At 40.9% G+C, this 18,212-nt stretch overlaps 1 protein-coding gene across 1 annotated transcript; it reads left to right on the top strand.

Moving 5' to 3' along the window:
* The first annotated feature begins 6,543 nt into the window (after positions 1 to 6,543).
* KGD4 (alpha-ketoglutarate dehydrogenase subunit 4) lies at positions 6,544 to 17,841 on the top strand. The gene is made up of 4 exons (XM_089658380.1): positions 6,544 to 6,667; positions 12,039 to 12,102; positions 15,776 to 15,984; positions 17,689 to 17,841. The coding sequence occupies exons 1-4, from the start codon at positions 6,629 to 6,631 to the stop codon at positions 17,704 to 17,706; spliced, it is 330 nt and encodes a 109-aa protein (XP_089514506.1). The 5' UTR covers positions 6,544 to 6,628; the 3' UTR covers positions 17,707 to 17,841.
* Positions 17,842 to 18,212: the final 371 nt, after the last annotated feature.

Here is an 18,212-nt window from a genome sequence, read left to right as displayed (position 1 = left end):
TTGTAAGGTTAACTCATCTTTTAAGTCAAAAATATTGATTTTAAAGTGTGTAAATGGGGAAAATTTTGGTCTGGCAGTGAAAGGATTAAAGGAAAAGTGCACTTTAACCAGTTCCCAACCAGCCTATTGCATATTGATGGCTGGATGGGACTCTCCTCCTTCCTGGTGGACATCATATGATGTCCTCCTGGTCACGCTGTTTGTGTGTGGCGAGCTTTGTCCATCGGACCCAGTAAATCACTGATCGTGCTAAAGAGCCAATGACTTTACCATGTAATCAGACAAAATGCACTTTTAATTTGTTTCCTTCACCTAAATTAACCCGCCCTCCCCCTCCACAGATGCATACTTGCTTACCTCAATCCAATGGTTGCAGCCTCCAGCAATTGTTTACATTCTGCCTGTGCCTATACCTTACAGCCACTTCTCGGTTGTCCACATCAGTGTTTGCATAACGTGCACACTTCCTATCACATGGGCAGCAGCAGGGTTCTTTTAGAAGCAGGAAAAGGGTGTCGTCCTTACGGGAACATCGAGGGACTGGGGATCTCAAGATGGGAAGCGCTGGATTAGCGGTCCCACCTGGAACCAGCAAGGGACCTGTATGCGGGGATGTAGGTGAATATATCTGGTTTCACAAGGTAAGGGAGAAAAAAAAGCTTAAAAAGGATTGGTTGCCAATGATTGGAAGGGCAGCCTGGTCAAAAATTATTTTTTGCCCAGAGTGGGGCTTTAAGTATACTGTCAGACTTTCATATAAAATCACTTGTGCTTTAGTTTTGAAGTTTTATTTCATTATTTATCATAGCAGTTGTATTCTAATATTTATATGAAAAATAATTTGACTATAACCACTACTTTTGGTTTTTTCAGAGACTCGTTTACGCCAGTCATGTAAATTGGGTAGACAATCCAAAATGAAGAGAAGCTGTCATCAAAGCGGGAAAGGATTCAGGCTAGGTTCACACCTATGCAGTTTGTGTTTGTTCCATTTCTGCAGTGTTTTTTTGCGGTTTCGTTTTTAATTTTTGCACGTATTTTTGCTATATTTTTTTTTTTTTTTTTTTAAACTTGTTGCAGATTAAAGTGCATCAAAAACACCTACGTGCGTTTCTGCAGCGTCTCTTTTTGAAGTCTATTGAACCAAAAACAATGCCTTGCGTTAAAAAAAGTCCCTGATCCTTTCCAAAAAAACGCACTGGGTGAAAATGCAGAGATGTGAACCTGTCCCATAGGAAATAATGTTAAATGGACTGCTGTGTGTTTCTGCAAAACACAACGGAAAATACATAGGCCTGAACCTAGACTTACACAGTTTTTAGTATTTTATCCATTATTTTTTTTTCTATCAACGTTTATTTTTATTGAAATGTAAATCTGGAGTCCTGTGATTTGTTGTGAACAGGCCCACTATAGGAAACAGCACAAGCAGAGCAATGATCTAGCAGAACACAGAAGCTCGTAATAAAATTCCAAAACCACATTTATTTATTTTTACTTTTTATAAAGGGCAAAGATGGTTGATGTAGGTTTACCTATTTGTATTGATTTTAATAAGCAGCAAAATTGATTTGGTTTTACAGCTCTTAAGAGGAATTATTAGAAGAACATCACTTAGTAACGTAGTAGTTTAACTGTGAATGGTAACATCATACACTGCTGTATATATTGTATTCAAAGAGCTAAAAAAAAATGTCAAAGAACTTTCAAACATAAAAGGACACATTTATTTGTTTTTCTCATTGTCGGTTACATTTTTTTTATACCACTTGGTAAAGTTTAGTAAAGTTGAGTAAGGTCTCGGTGAACTGATGTAGTGAACACAAATCTCAGACTGTTAAATGGGGGGGGGAATTTGCATTTACAGGAATCCTTGGTCATTAGGGATAAATTATTTTTGGGCCACAAACCTAATCTGAAGGTATCGAGCATGTGGGAGTGTTAGATTTTTTTTTTGGTTAGTGCTCAGCCTATAGACATGTCAGGGTTTTGCATACTTTCTATACTACCCAAGATGTTATTCAGTTTTGCATTTCATATACTTAGGTCAGAATCGCACTGGTGTGCTGTGGTTTGGTCACAGCATAAATGTATGTGTAGGTTTCTGTGCATTTCAGCTGCAGTCCCATTGATTTCTGTTAGGTTGCATGTTTTTTTTTTTTTTTTTTGTACACATTTTCTGAAACACACCAAAGACGTGGCATGCAGAACTTTTAATGCTCTCAGAAAACACAGCAAGAACACGTGACCTAATAGAAATCAATGGGACAGTGGGTAAAATGCATGGAAGCCATGCATACTCCTGTGGTAGAATGATTAGGTATGATACTTGTTTGGGTGGCTTATGGTCTTCAAGAAGTTGCTGGAAGAGGGTTTTAACAGAGGGATAGAATGGGTGTATCTGTGGACATATCCAAAAGATTTCCATTATACTGCCTAACTGCCTTTCTTTCTCATCGATTGAGGAACACAGGAATTCAGACACAGGTTATGCTGCCTCTGACAGGGGGACTGAACACTGACAAACAGAAAAATTGCAGGCTAGCCTTCATACAACCCCCTCTACCCAGCATGCCTCAGTTTTTTTTTTTTTCTGCCGTGCTAGGAGGATGAATGTCTTGTCTTCTCTGCTGAGAAAAGTCTCACCACATTTTTTTTTTTTTTCTAGGCTTTCCTTCTGACTTCACAATACCTTGCCACACTGCTGCGTAGTATAAAGCTTCTATCGAGAATGGCCATTAATGACTTGCTTGACCTTTAAGGAATGCAGTCGCTAAGGTCCCGCATTGTGTACTGTGACTAGGGCTGCTACAGGTGGCCAGAGTGTATTCCTGCCTCCATGTAGGAAGCTTAGGGAGAGGTTAGAGGAATCTCACCCTTCTGCATCTACTTCTGCAATAGGTGCCCACAGGCCCTCAGCCTGACTCCACTCAGCCCTAAGGGCTCAAAGTCATAGGTCAGCTAATCTCTCTAAAAAGCCCTCTGTATGATGGTGGGCCTCAACGTCCATCGTCGGACAGTCTTCCCCTCCAGTTTTCTGATGCAGGGATTTCAGTGCCTTTTCCAGTTTGCTGAAACTCACTACGGTCCATTTACCATGATTACCTATGAATCTAGTTCACATCTGTGCATTCTGACCCAGTGCATTTTTGGAAAGGATCAGGAACTTTTTTTCCTCACAGCAGATTGCACTTTTTGTGTTTTTGGGGATTTTTTGCAACTAGAAAAATGACAGTTTGGTTCATATAGTGCAATTTTACACTCTCTGGCACTCAAGTAACATCAAAGTAGTGCAGGAGCCTTGATGTGACCAAAGTTGCATGTTGGAGTTAAGAGCTAAGGTTTGGGTTAAATGTTAAGGTTAGAAATGGTTAGAGGTAATTGTTAGGGTTGAAACGCTAACCCTAACAACTATCCTTAACCCAAAGACCCCTTTCAAACTGATGGTCCGGTTGGGTCTGCCTGTCAGCTTTTCAGTTGGACCTGATCAGACCATCCATAGCCCTCTATGGACCAGTGAGTGCCCACTGGCAGCCATTCAGATCCTGTACGCTAAAAACAGATGGCTGGGGGATCCCTTCCGTCTAGCAAATTGGATGACAGTTGGGTGGAAACACAGGCGCTCCTTTTCCATCTGACCACCCCATAAAAAACCGTGGGCTGTGTCTGTTCTGCAGCAGTGGAGAAGACACAGCCCTATCATCCACTTGCTTAGTGAGGACCAGCGGAGAGATCTCCTGCTGAGCAAGCGGATCTGCTGACGGGCCTGCCCTGTCTGAAAGGGGCCTAACAAATACTATTAAAGGTTCCTGCACTACTTTGATGATACATAAGTGCCAGAGAGTGTAAAGTTGCATCAAAGTCGCACTACATGAACAGAACTGTCATACTTTCCTATTAGGAAAGTTCTGTTCATGTAGTGCAATTTTGATGTGACTTTACACTCTCTGGCAGTCAAGTAGCATCAGTTATTCAAGAATCTTTGTGTCCAAAGTTGCATGTTAAGGTTAAGGGCTACCCTTAACCCCAACCCTACTATGCGACTTTGAACACAAAGGTTCCTGCATGACTTTGCTGCTACTTGAGTGCCAGTGTGTAAAGTTGCTTCAAAGTCACACTACATGAACAGAACTGTCATCCTTTCCTATTAGCCAAAAGAAATGCATCAAAAATGTGCCGGAAAAACACATCAACTGCAACCTGCATAGATGTTATCCTAGCCTTCGGCTAGGTTCACATCTGTTTGGGTGGTGCTGCTGTGGACCCACACAAAACTCTGCAGCCATACCACCCACACAGATGAATGTGGACCCGCGGGCGGGTGCCATTAATTCTAATGGCACACTGCCCGCACTGGAAATCGCAAACGTACTGGGAACTGAGGTTCCCGTGTGGGCTGCGTTTTTAGAAGTGCAAGGACTTCCCTATGTGTCCCGGGGCATGGGAGTCCATTAAAATGAGTGGGCTCTCGTGCCTGTGCAAAAGGCGGACCGCAGGAACGCAGATATGTGAACCAGGGGTTAAAGCCTATTTCCACCTTGTCTTGAGGTAAGACAAATGTTTTTAAGGGCCAGTTCACACTACATGCGTAGTAGCACTACAACTGCAAGCACTGATGTGAATTATGACATTGACAACCATATAACCTACTTTCTGTGCAGTTTGGATGCAGAAAATAATGTGAACTGGCTCTTAATTGAAGGACAGAGGAAAAAAAATTGAACTGGAAAGCATCAAAAACGCACAGGAACATGTTGAAAACGCGCAGGCGGAAACGCATCCGGACTGTGTTTCTATAGTGTGAACCCGCCCTAAAGCATAGTATAAGTCCTCATGCACACTGGACGTTTTTACAGCTCCTGGTTTTGGTGTTTTTATTTCTACAGCCAGTAAACTCCCCAGCATGTTCCCCTGTGCGTCCATAGCCTTTAACCATGGGTTCCCAGAGGATTTTCTTTAGCTGTTAAAATGCTCTAACACTGGTAAACACTGTAAAATGGCGTTTTAGGTCCCCCTCTGTAATGTACAGCGCTGAGCGAACTATTGGCGCTTTTATAAATACTGTATAATAATAATAGTTTTTTTTTTTTTTTTTTTAGCAACAACTTTTTTTGTGTGTTAAAAACAAACGCGGCTCAACGCTAATGCAAAAATGCTTACAAAAGTGGAAAAACCTGTGTTTTTAACGTGACTTTATACAGCTAACGCTACTGGTGGTTTTGACCACCTCCCGTCCGGCCATTGTATATAAACGGCCGGACAGGAGCAGTGCAGGGGTGGGTGGCTGTTTATAAACGGCCCCCCCCCCCCGCACCCTGCTTGTGCGCGCTCCCTGGGAGCGTGCAGCATCGCGATTCAGAGCCTGCTGTGTCCTCCGGACACAGTGGAACACTGATTGTCGTACGGGACCTCTGTGCGAGGTCCCGATCATGTGATCACTGATTGGCCAATCAGTGATCACATGCAGAGTAGTAAGCAAGATGTCACTTGTGACATCATTGCTTACTACGTGTAAAATCTGTGAATGATCACAGAGGTCACATGGTACAAGGCTATTCACAACAGCCTTCTACCATATGACAAGCTGTGACCAATCACAGCTCGCACAGTAGTTCTCAATGGCTACAAGAATGCAGCCAGAGAGAAGGAGAAATTATTGCTTTTACAGCCTTTATGGGTGTAAAAGCAATCAATGTAAAAAAAAAAATCATCACCCCCCACAAGTAGTACAGTGTCACCATAGTGACACTGTACTGATAGGGTGATAGTATGTAAAAAAAAAATAATGAAAAACAAATGTAAAAAAAAATGTTTAAAAATTTTAATTTTGATTATAAACTAATTTGGGTTATTTTTTTTTTTTTACTAAAAGGATAACGGAATACATTTTGGCCAACGTTTATGATGAAATATTATTTATTTGCTAAATTTTATAAGAAAAACACTTTTTTTCAAAATGTTTGGACTTTTTCATTTACATAGCAAAAAAAGCAAAAATCCCAGTGGTGAATAAATACCACCAAAATAAAGCTTTATCTGTCTCAAAAAAATGCTAAAATATTCATTTGGGTACAATGTTGCATGACCGCGCAATTGTCATTCAAAGTGTGATAGCGCTGAAAGCTGAGAATTGGCCTGGACAGGAAGGGGGTAAAAGTGTCCGGACTGGAAGCGGTTAAAATACCTAGTGTGCATGAGGACGTTACTGCGGTAGCAGCCTGCCTGGCTCCCTCTCTGCACTGCTCCTGCTGTGTGTTTAGCAGCCCCTTGATGGAATGTATAGGGCTCCTGTGCTGTGGGGGTTGGCGATCACCAGGTGCCCTAGGGAAGGAATTAGGGACAATGGCAGCTCTGCCAAGTTACAGGCACCTAGAAAAGGAGCTTCAGCCTCGTGTGCTTCTTTACACAAGCAGCTCGTCCTCCACCACCATTCCTTTATCCCACACAGATAATGAGATCGATCCATCTCCCCTCCCTGTATCCTGACAGGTCCCATCTCTACTCTCTGCTCTGACAGGACAGCACGCCCTCACCAACATACCTTATATACGGCCCCGCCCAGGCTGCGACTAGTCAGGTGACCACTTGCTTTCCTCACCCGGAAGCGGAAGTAAAGCTGGTGGTCGCCATGGGGAGCAAGATGGCGGCGGCCAGCAGGGTCGTTCAGGTAAGAGAGATATTGGAGAGGTGTATACCCTGCCTGTGGATTTAGTTGAGGGGAAGTGTGGCAGAGAGGTGGTGGTGGGTCTGTGTTATGAGCTCTGCTGGGTTTTGCCTGTCTTGTCTATTACAAGAGGGTAGCAGTCGGTGACCCTGAGAGGAGTTGAGGGTGACCCCCAATACACAGGGGGACACCTCGTCCACCAAGTACAGAAGGGACACGCAGTGCAGAATACATGTACAGCCGCTCTGACTGTTTAGGCCAATGTGGGGGTTAGACTTGCCTTTGTTCCTGGGCAGGCTCTCCTTTTCAGGTTCCATCATCTGTCTGGCTTCCTCCTCACACAAATTGGAATCTGTACAATTTCCTTTAGATCTCCTAACTCTGTTTGGATGGATTAGTTCCTCATATTGCATAGCTCTGGTAAATCTAACGTTGATCATACAAAGATTGTATTGTCAGATTGCAATGTGTATGGTGAGGTATAAAATGGATGGAAACACATTTAACACAGAGCTAAATACACTTTTTTTCATTTTGGGTAGAGTCAGGGCTCATTTGCACAAGCTTTGCCCTCTGAAGAGCGATAGTAAGGGCTCGTTCACACTTGACTTTATTTCTAACTCTTGCCAAACGCCCCTATAGCGTTAGACAGGCGTTTGGGAAGCAGTTTAACGCTCCCAAAATGCCCTATGTGTGGTTTTGAGGCGTTGATAGGCATTTGCTAAGCGATTAAAACCTCACCGCAAACTCCTATAATGAAGTTAAATGGTATTAACGCTCCGCAAACGCCTGCCAGGCGTTTGCAGAGCGGCACCATAGACTGGAATGGGAGGCTTCAACTCCTCCTGACTGGACACGAGGTGTCGGTTTTGACGCAACGCTAACGCTTCAGTGTGAACAGCACTGTGTGCTGCCATGTGCAGAATTTTCATAGGCGTTTGAGAAATGTTAAAAATGCTTCCCAAACGCCTGTCCGACGCCTGCTGCCAAAGCTAGTGTGACTGTAGCCTAAAGGAGACGCCTACTTTAACCACTGCAGGCCTACAACACCATGCCGAAACTAGGTGCGTTGCACAATGTTGCGGCACTGCCCTGTTCAGTTGAATGGGTTGTGGCTGAAGTGCACTTTCTGTCCCATAGCCACAACAAGAAGTGAGAGAAAACCCTTTCAAAGTGAGGTAATCCCTGTCTGTCACCAGAACCAGTGTCTCCATTGGAAGCTTTCCCATTCCTTCCTGTTTTGGTGACAATCCAAAATTTGGGAGCCTCTTTCACTTAAAGGGTAAATTCACCTTTTAACAAAAAACAATAAATTAACTTTTTTTTTTTTTTGCACGTAAAAAAAAAAAATGTGCATTTGCTGTTTTTTTTTTTGTTTTTTTGTTTCTGGGGCCTCTGAAGCATTGCACCAGCGATCAGCAGATCATTGGTGACATGTAGGTCTCCTGCAGACCTGTCAGTGTATCTGTGTGCTTGTACATTCCATACAGGCAAGCAGATACTTACTGACAGGAAGACTCTATGAACTACCACGGTGCTCCACAGTGCTGTGGTGGTTCCTTGAGAACTACAAGCTGACAGCTGCAAAGGCTGCTGGAACTTGTAGTGTTCTCATTCACAGAACACTGTGAATGAGTGACGTGTTTTGAAAATTGTGACAGCTAGTGGGGGGGGGAGATGCTAATTGTCATAATGTGGAGTAGGAGCTGGTCTGTTTGTAACTTGTTACATCCTGATAATGGGTGTAACATGTTACAAAAGGTGAACTTATCCTTTAACTAGTTGCTGACTGCAGATAGCTGAATGACAGCTGTACTGCGGCCCGCCAGTTCTGGGAGGGCGTCATATGATGTCCTTCCAGAATGCTCTCTCCTGCTCGCCCCAGCGATCTCTGTGAACGCTGTGTCCTATGGACACAGCTGATCACGTGATGTGGTAAAAAGCCAATCACAGCGGTCTTTTACCACGTGATCAGCCGTGTCCAATGACACGCTGATAACCGGGAAATGCAATTGCGGGTTCTCGGCTGCACTTTCCTTAAGCTGTCAGAGCATGAGGAAAATACTGCCGAGAACTGGCAGGTGCCAGAGCAGGGATCGTCATTGATAAGTGCCCAGCCACCCACCTGTGCCCAGCAGTGCCGCCCACCTGTGCCCAGCCACCCACCAGTGCCGCCTGTCAGTGCCACCTCATCAATACACATCAGTGAAGGAGAAAAATTACCTGTTTGCAAACTTTTGTAATCAAAAAAGCAAATTTTTTGCTCCTTTTTTTGTTTTTTTGTTTATAGAACAAAAAGTAAAACACACAGTGGCAAGTAAATACCACCAAAAGAAAGCTCTATTTGTGAGAAACATTTTTTTAAAATGTCATATGGGTACAATGTTGCATGACCGCACAATTGTCATTCAAAGTGCAACAACGCTGAAAATTGGCCTGGTAAGGAAGGGGGTATAAGTGCCTGGTATGCAAGTGGTTAATTGTCACTATGACAAGTAAAGCACACAGAAATAAAAAGCTGACAAGTGTTCTTAGCCCTCTCCACTCTTTCCAAAACTAAAAATAATTTGCCTTAAGTTATGCATTACTTTGTTTAAAAGCATACACCACCTTTCATACCATGTCTCATATTACACCAACATTCAAGCTGCTTTCACACTGATCCATTTTTCTCCTGCTTTTGCATTAAAAAAAGCGGAAGAAAAACCCGTGACCATGTATTCCTCTGGTACTCTTAACACTATATCGTTGTGGGTACGGTGCATTTTTAAAAATCTCATTTGCTGCATTTTTTTATACAAGTTTTGTGCAGTAAAATGCACCTCCCTATTGAAATCAATGAAGAATGCATCAAAAGTGTTTTTTTTGAGTCACATGTCATGTTAAAAACACAGCAAAAATGCAGACAGTGTTTAAAACCTGACAACTTAGCCCACTGTATCCAAAACTAAAACGTGACACTGGCCAGATGTTACACACCTGATAGCCCCATTATTCCAGCTTATAGCATGCAGAAAGACTTGCAGTCCTGAAATGTTAAAAAATGATTGAGGTGTTGGTAAGTGTCCTAAGAAAATATGTGGCCAAAAGGGATACTGTTTCAACAATTATGTACCCAGACAAGCTGCAGTTCTTACGAGCTTGCATTACACAGCTCACTATGTAGGGAACGCAGTAAAGCCCCAATAGCACTTTTGTGGAGGTATGATCCCTGAAAATGGCCTGCACCAAATTCAAAAATCCCTGCCACTCATTTTGGTAGCTTTACCAACACATGCAGCAGATTCAGGTAGTTCTTAAAGGATAAGTTCACCTTTCATAACAGGTTACACCCATATTTGGAGTGTAACATGTTATGAATACATCGCTCCCCTACTTTGACAGCTAGCCTCTAGCTGTCAAATTAAAAAAAAAAAAAAAAACGCAGCTCCACCGCCCGTTCGCGCCACTCATTCACGCTTAGCGGCTTTTGGCTTGTAGTTCTCAATGAACTACCATGGCGCTGTTGAGTTCTGTGGTAGTTCATTGATTCTTCCTATCAGTATACTCTCACCGGCCACTTTATTAGGTACACCTTGCTAGTACTGAGTTGGACCTTCTTTTGCCTTCAGAGCTGCCTTAATTCTTCGTGGCATAGATTCAACCAGGTGTTGGAAACCTTCCTCAGAGATTTGGGTCCATATTGACATGATGGCATCACTTAGTTGCTACAGATTTGTCTGCTGCACATCCATGAACCGTTGATACACGGCAGGATGGATCCATGCTTTCATGTTTTTTATGCCAAATTTTGACCCTGCCATCTGAATACTGCAGCTGAAATCAAGACTCCTCAGACCAGGCAATCTTCTTTTGTCCAATTTTGTTGAGCCTGTGCGAATTGTAGCCTCCGATTCCTGTTCTTAGCTGACAGGATTGGTATCCTGTTTGGTCTTCTACCACTGTAGCCCATCTGCTTCAAGGTTCGACTTGTGCATTCAGAGATGTATTCTGCATACCTTGGTTGTACCGAGTGGTTATTTGAGTTACTGTTGCATTTCTATCATCTCAAACCAGTCTGTCTATTCTCCTCTGACAAGGTATTTTCATTCACACAACTGCCGCTCACTGGATATTTTCTTTTTCAGAGGATTCTCTGATGAGGAACTAGTGTCTCAGCTTCTCCACAAGGCTCTGCCCACCCAGCTACAAAATGTCTGTGTGACAGCTGCAACTGTGGGAGAGAGCAAAGCTACACTGAGAATGGAGTGCACCGCCACATGCAGTGCTTGCCCCCAACTGGAACATGAATCTGTTTTATGCACTGACATTTGTTGTGTGGAAGCATGGTGGAATTCTAAATGGTATCATAGACACTATAAATTCGCTTGTTTGTCCTTTATTCTGTTTGACAAGGGAGCTGTATAGTAAATTAGTCCCACCATCTGTCCACTGGCAGTTCGAATGATGTTTGGTTTTTGGCAAATGCTACTAGTTTGTATTTACAGAACAGACTGTGTTGTTGGCAAATATAGATTCTCATTCATCATGACTGTGTTCTCTCTGATCTTTTCTAAATGCAATTATTGTGTTAATGTAGCTGATTTTCCCTTGCCATTAGTCTTTATGGCCGATTGCCCGCTTGCTCCACTAGTTCAACCTAAATCGGAATTGTCCAGTATTTCACCACTCATCTGCAAATATACAGTATATGCAACTTAACAATTGTCAATTTTAAAAGAAAAAGACAAACACAAATGAAAATCCATTTAAGATGTAGCTGAACCCAAAAACAAAAGTGTGATATGTTGCAGCTTACCAGCCCTGAAATGTGGGGGCTGCATTAGATTTCTTTTTCGTGCCTTTTCCATCTTCATTTTTACCTGGTAATCCTGAAATTCCTATTGTTTGTGCTTCTCATTCAGCTCACAGGAAGTCACATCACAAGATCAACAGGTGTTTTCTGTATTTGCTGAAAATGTTCTTCACTTGAAAAAATTTAAATTAATGCAGCCACCACATCTAAGAGCTGGTAGGCTGCAATAGTAAAATGTTGTTCTTGGGTTCAGTTATGTTTTAATGTTGACCACCTATAGCTGATCCTATTTTCATTGTTGACAGTAGGTATGTGGCATTATATTGCTCTGAACTGAAGTCTTGCCCATGCCTTCTGCTTCCTCTCTCTTGGTCAGTTGGTATGTTACTGGTTTCTTGATGTACCTTTTGTAAGATTAAATGCCATTACAGTCTTCTGAAGATAGCTAAAAGAGCCAGGCAGATTAATATAAGACTTGGATTGCAGCTGTTAAAGAAGCACAGTTCTTTATTAGTTAATTGTTTATTCAGGACTTCAGTATTTTGGTATTGATTCTAAATCTCTTAATTTGTTATTTAGGTGATTAAGCCACATGTTCCAGCAATTCGATTCCCAGACAGGAAGAACAGTCCAAAACCTAATGGTAAGCGTATATTACATTCCCCAATTAGGAACCAATAGAAGTCCTACATCTCCACATATGCTGACACTGCATATTTTAATATATACCCGCACCAGCCTAATCATCTTATCTGCTACAGCAAACACGAATGGTGCCACAATGTAAAGATTTTAGTATGCAGCGCTCAGTCTGCAAGCTATTACCAAATTCATACATTAAACCATAAATAAGGAGCTGTCTACAATTGTAGAGTGGGTCTTCGCTGCCAGATCCATCATTAAACCGCACATAAGGAAGTGGTCCATATAATACTAGTACAGTGTGTGAGATGGTGACCCTGAGAGGGAAAAAGTGGAGCAGTGAAGAGAGACATCCTTTCTTGGAATGAGCATTTATTTGTTGAACCACTTGAATAACAAGGGGTCAACCCTATCGGGTGAGTTCTTGCAGGTGTTCGAGGCAGGCTCATGATTTGGAGAAATCACTGGGGACATGGTATGAAATTGTGCCATGGAGACACTGGATACAAAAGTGGCAGATTTAGAGTTACAGTGCACTTTGTTTTGCAAAAGACACACAGCACTTTTGAATGAACTTTTATTTAAGCACTGGGCACTTTAGAGGATATTGCAGATTATGAATTGATGAGCAATTTTATTTTATTAATGATCTGGAATGTATTGGATTTGCACTTTTATTGATATGTATCTGAGAAGGGGTTATTGCACAGAGTAAGCACAGATGTTGGTGCTTTGTATTTACCACATGAAATGGCATTGCATTTCTATTTATGGTTTACTGTATGACTTCAGTAATCGCTTACAGATTGAGCACTGCATACTAAAATCTTTATAGTGATACTGAATATTACCTGGAGTACAATGACAAAGGAAGTAGTGTTTGTTTCATAGACTAAATTTGGGTAAGACTGACGAGACCAATACGAGAGCTGCTCAAGTCAAATCGGGACCTTGAGTTTATATATTAAAAAAACACATTTCAAGGCTCTGGAACTCACTGCCCCAATCCATCCGACTGTCGCCTTCCCTCCCCACATTCAGGCGCTCCCTCAAAACCCATCTCTTCAGGGAAGCCTACCCCACCCTCACCTAACGGCCATCCTCCCTCATTCCTCCCACCACTTCATCCCCCTCAGCCACTTCATTCCCCTCAGCCACTTCCTATTGTTCCACTACCCCCTCCCTCCTAGATTGTAAGCTTGAAAGAGTAGGGCCCTCTTACCCCTCGTACGCTGTCTGTTTTTGTTGTACTGTGCCATGTATTGTCCCCCCTATTGTACAGCGCTGAGCAAACCCTTTGGCGCTATATGAACTCGATGTAATAATAATAATGAGTGGAAACTGCATTTATTTTTCAATATACTTCCCTGCTACATTTATACACGTATCCCAGTGTTTAATGCCTGAAAAGCTTTGGCATAGAAAGATTTGTCAGTACCCCTGAACCATCCTAGGACATCTTTCTGACCTCCGAGAAGGTGTAATTTCATGACGGGTTATGTGTCAGTTATCCAGGCATTGTACAGGAATGACTGCTGTGAGCTGAGAACCACCACAGCCGGGATCCTCACTGACGGTCCTACGGTTATCTTTGAAACATTTACACCATTCAAATTTCTTACTGTGACTGAGCGTCTCATCACTGTACTGTGCTTGAAGTCTCTTTTAGATATCCGCGTGGTTTTACGCCTTCATTCACAAGAAACTTCATCACCTCATGCTGTTCTATTCATGCACTAACACTGTTGTCTGCCATCTTGATGGTCTCTGGACTGGCCCATGACATGTGTACCCCCTATCAGTAATAGGACACACTTACCACTGCATGTAGTACCACCACTCTAGCATCCCCTTTTTTTCATACCTGTAAGTCCCAGTTTGACTTGAACACCCCTCGTGTTACAGAAGATGACAAAAACATTTGTGTTTGTTATAGTTTTCTTTAAAACTCATGTTCTGGTAAAGCATTAAGCAATGTGTTGCGGTGGCATTCATCCACTGATTGTGGGTGCAGTGTATTGCAGGATCCTGTGAAGAGAAAAAAAATGCAGATTTGTTTTTTGTTTTTTTGGTTTTTTTTTTTTGTTTTCTACAGCAAAAATATGTGCACTCATTTTTATAAAGTTACACTTAGCCTTTAGTAATAGACTGCACAAATCATGTGGAATGTTACAAATGAGAGTGTACTTAGGTTGAGCTCTGTGTTTGGCTGAACCTGCAAGGCAGCTATCAGTGCTGGACCAATGGACTGCAGGCACCTGACAGAATATTTAGTGACAAATATATGTATCTTTAACCCCTTCACGCCTAAGGGTAAAACAAATCTTAAAGTCTAAGTAAAATTTTACAACATTGACGTGTTAATAAAACTGTACATATCACAACTACTTTGTACATCCAGGAGAATTATACCTTGTTTTTTTTTTTCTTTTTTTTTCAGGACAAATTGGGCTTTCATTTGGTGGTAAATGGTAATGGATTTCTCTTTGGATTTTTTTTTTTTTTTTTAATTATCAAAGGAAAACTGGCCCAAAATAGTAAAAAAACAAAAAATTTATTTTTTTTAAGCTATGTGTTTCTTGTTACTACCATAACCTACCACCAAAGAACAACCCAAAATAAATTTTCCAGCTCTTGACGATCACAGTGATACCATATACAGTATGTGTATGTTATTTGTTGTTTATACCTGTACTACAGACCAGAAACAATAGTGCGCATTTTGTTTTTTTTTCCTAAAATACACTGATACCGATTTAAAAATAAATCCTGACCTTGACCCAAACACTAACCCTGGCACTAAACTAGATCAAACCTTGATCTAGGTATTTTTCTTATTTTGTAATATTGATATTTTTTTTATATACAGTTTTTGTTTTTTTGTTTTTTGTGTGTGTTGTTGTTGTGTGTTTTTTTTTTTTTTTTTTTTTTTTTTTTTTTTCTCTGCAAGGAGATAGATACAATGTATCTCTCGCCTCCATTCAGAGAAAAAAAAAAAAACAGGGGGGGGCGGGCTTCACAGTGACTGATCACTGTGATACCCAATCAGAGGCTAGCACAGCGATCATGTGACCCGGAATCGTGAGTCCCAGTGACACCCAGATCTTCGTGCTGGGAGCACGCTGTGCGGCGTGCTCCCAGCACAAAGACAAGTATGCAAGTATACGGCCCCACGGAAAAAAGCCCAGTTCTGTGAGGCCACATATTTGTGTTGCGTCGTTGTGAAGGGGTTAAAGTGTAAACTTAAAAATAAACTTCTGTTATATCTGTTCAGCAAGTGCAAAAATACCTGTTGGTTTTGCCAGAAATTTTGTGACCTGATAACTAGTAATTAAGTATCCAGACCATTTGCTTTGGAAGTGAGAACTGTGTTGTGGTCATGAGGAAGGTAGGAGTACCCTACGTTTCTGACACAATAGTAGTTATTTTTCTGTATTGCAGCATGTCTTGGGAGATAAACATAAGGAAATGTGTATGTATTCCAGAAGTGTGCGAGTGTGTGTGGTGTTTTGTTTATTTTGCCTTGACGTGCACTTTAACAGCAACCACCTCCAAAGTGTGGCAAAAACATGTAGAAAGGAGGAAAGGATGTTTACTTTTTTTTTTTTTTTTTTTTTTGTTTAATGCATTTGCTTGGTGTTCCTTATTTTACCACAAGTGTTTATTACTTTCAGTGCAAGAAGCTTTGAAGTCTATGATTTATCCATTCACTACTCCCTCAGTCACAGCACAACAAGCTATAAGTGAAAATCCTCCCGGAATTTCTAATCCTGCATCTGTCCGCCGAGTGGTGCCATCCCCAGACACTAATGACTTATTCAAATCACTTCCTCAGAAGTACAGGAGAAAACCTGTCTCCAGTGAAGAGATGGAGTATATACAAGTGAGGCATTAAAGCTTTATTACTGGTTTATATATTGAGGAACATTTCTCCAGTTCCTATTCTGAATGTTTGCAAGTGCTATGCCACTTTTGTTTTGTGAGTATCTACAACCAGTCTATGAATGTCTGCCTGCTGTTGCACATTTTGGCCAGTGTTATTAACTAGTTTATGGCACAATCAACACCGCAATCTGTCAAATAATTAAGAAGTGATGTGGATCACCTTTTTAACAGGTACAGTTTTCTGAAACTTCCTTCTTAGCTATTTTCAGCAGAATTTCTATCAGCAGCACTCATTTATTATAGATTAAATGGAAGTGTGGGCAGATAGAAACACTGTTGTAATACAGTGAACACATTGGGCCCCTTTCACACAGGCGTTCCGTTTGTCCATTTTTCATCCATCGGTTGATGGATGAAAAACGGACATCAGTACATCTCTATGAAAAAACGGATGTACTGTAAATAGATCTGCATCAATCAACATCCGTTTTTTGAAATGGATGAAAGTCCTATTATTTTTGTTCCGTTAAGAGGAAAAAAAAAAAAAACGGACGAAAAACCATATAGATCATTGGAGCGTCCGATTGGGTCTGTTTGAAAAGCAGACAGGTGGCCCTGATTGGTCTGCTCGTGTGAAAGGGGCCTTACAGGAGATGGTGGCACAGACATGACCTCATCAATGTGCTGCTGCTTCGTTGTTGTCCAATGGCTCTTTGAGCATTGCTGAGTCAGCCATATGATATCACAATCTCCACCTCAGCCAATCAGAGGAAGCCTTGTATTCATTCACAAAATATGAAGTCCCCATACCATAGCCAGAACGCAGCACTGTATACAGTAAGGCCCTCCTGCTCTACTATATGCACAAATGATAATTAAGAGGGGGCTGCTAACACCCAACCATATACCAAATGGATATTAAGCAGATTATAAAATAGTATGGTGCAGCGTTACCCTAAATATTGCCGTACTTATACACTAGCTTAACCCAAAATAATTAAAATTGTACAAACCGGTTATAAAAATTCCAATTTAACTCATAGCAAACATACCTTATATGTGACTAATCATTCTCCTCAGTGTATTCAGCGGATAAATATGCCACTCATTCACCAATCATGAAGTGAACTGATCCACTAAGGGATCCATAGTAAGACGGAAAAGTGAATAAATATTGTAAATAAAAAGAAACACCAGTGAAAGCAATAAAAAAAAAAAAAAGTCCTAATAGAACTGCAATATTGTGAAATAAAAAAAATAGTGAATCTCTAAATGTGGGATCAATTTTCACTGTAACAATATAGTGACCACAAAGGCTATAAGTTCGCCAAATAAAAGTGAAAAATAAGTATAGAAATCTCTGTGAATCCCTAAATGTGGGATTGAATATCACACAGTAGTGACAAGTGCAGTGATAAAACACAAAATTATGATAAAAAATAAACATAATAAAAAGGATATCACAAAAACTGATTATAAAAAAAAACTTTTTTGAAATTGTCGCATGAAATAAATCCAAAGAAAAAGTCCAAAGGTGCGTAAACACCAAATATTCCAACGACTTTAGAATAGTGCAGATGGTAAAGTGAATATGCATGACAACCAATAGGAAATAATCCATAAACAGCTGAATTGCCCCTTTTTTTTTTTTTTTTTTTTTTCCCTGGAATTGTTCAGCAATTTATCTTATGTTTCATTTCAGCGTGGAGGTCCTGAATGAAAACCTGATGTGTGTGTCTGCCGCGGCCAGAATTCGATTGTTACCAAATGTTCCTCAAACTGTACAAATTCTAAATAATTGTAAACTAGAAGTTTAATAAAGAAAAACAAATCTCCACACTGTGGAAGCTTTTAACTTCTGCCTTCATTTGTAACTCTTCTATAATCCTTTTTTTTTTTTTTTTTCTCTTCTGTAAGAAGCAATGGAGAAGAGTGTGTATTTACATTTTGTAATCCTGTAAAATTTATTAAATCTCACTGTTTGTAATATGTTATTTTTTTTTTAAATCCTTTAAGTGGAAATGTAAAACATTTCTTAGTTCCACAATGTTCACACAAAGGCATTTGTCAGAAATGTACATGGCTTAGACAAAGTATCAAAGAAAAGAGACCTTGGGTAAGAAGGAGTGTAGAGTAATAGTAATTTTAAAAAAGAATTCCATACATGATACAGGTGAAACTTGAAAAATTAGCATATCGTGCAAAAGTTCATTTATTTCAGTAATG

The sequence above is a fragment of the Staurois parvus genome, unplaced genomic scaffold (genome assembly GCF_062004578.1).
Source record: "Staurois parvus isolate SC_StPar_1 unplaced genomic scaffold, SC_StPar_1.0 ptg001065l, whole genome shotgun sequence".
Taxonomy (NCBI): Eukaryota; Metazoa; Chordata; class Amphibia; order Anura; family Ranidae; genus Staurois; species Staurois parvus.
Note: the sequence above shows the minus strand (reverse complement) of the source record. Positions and strands in the feature narration are given on the sequence as shown.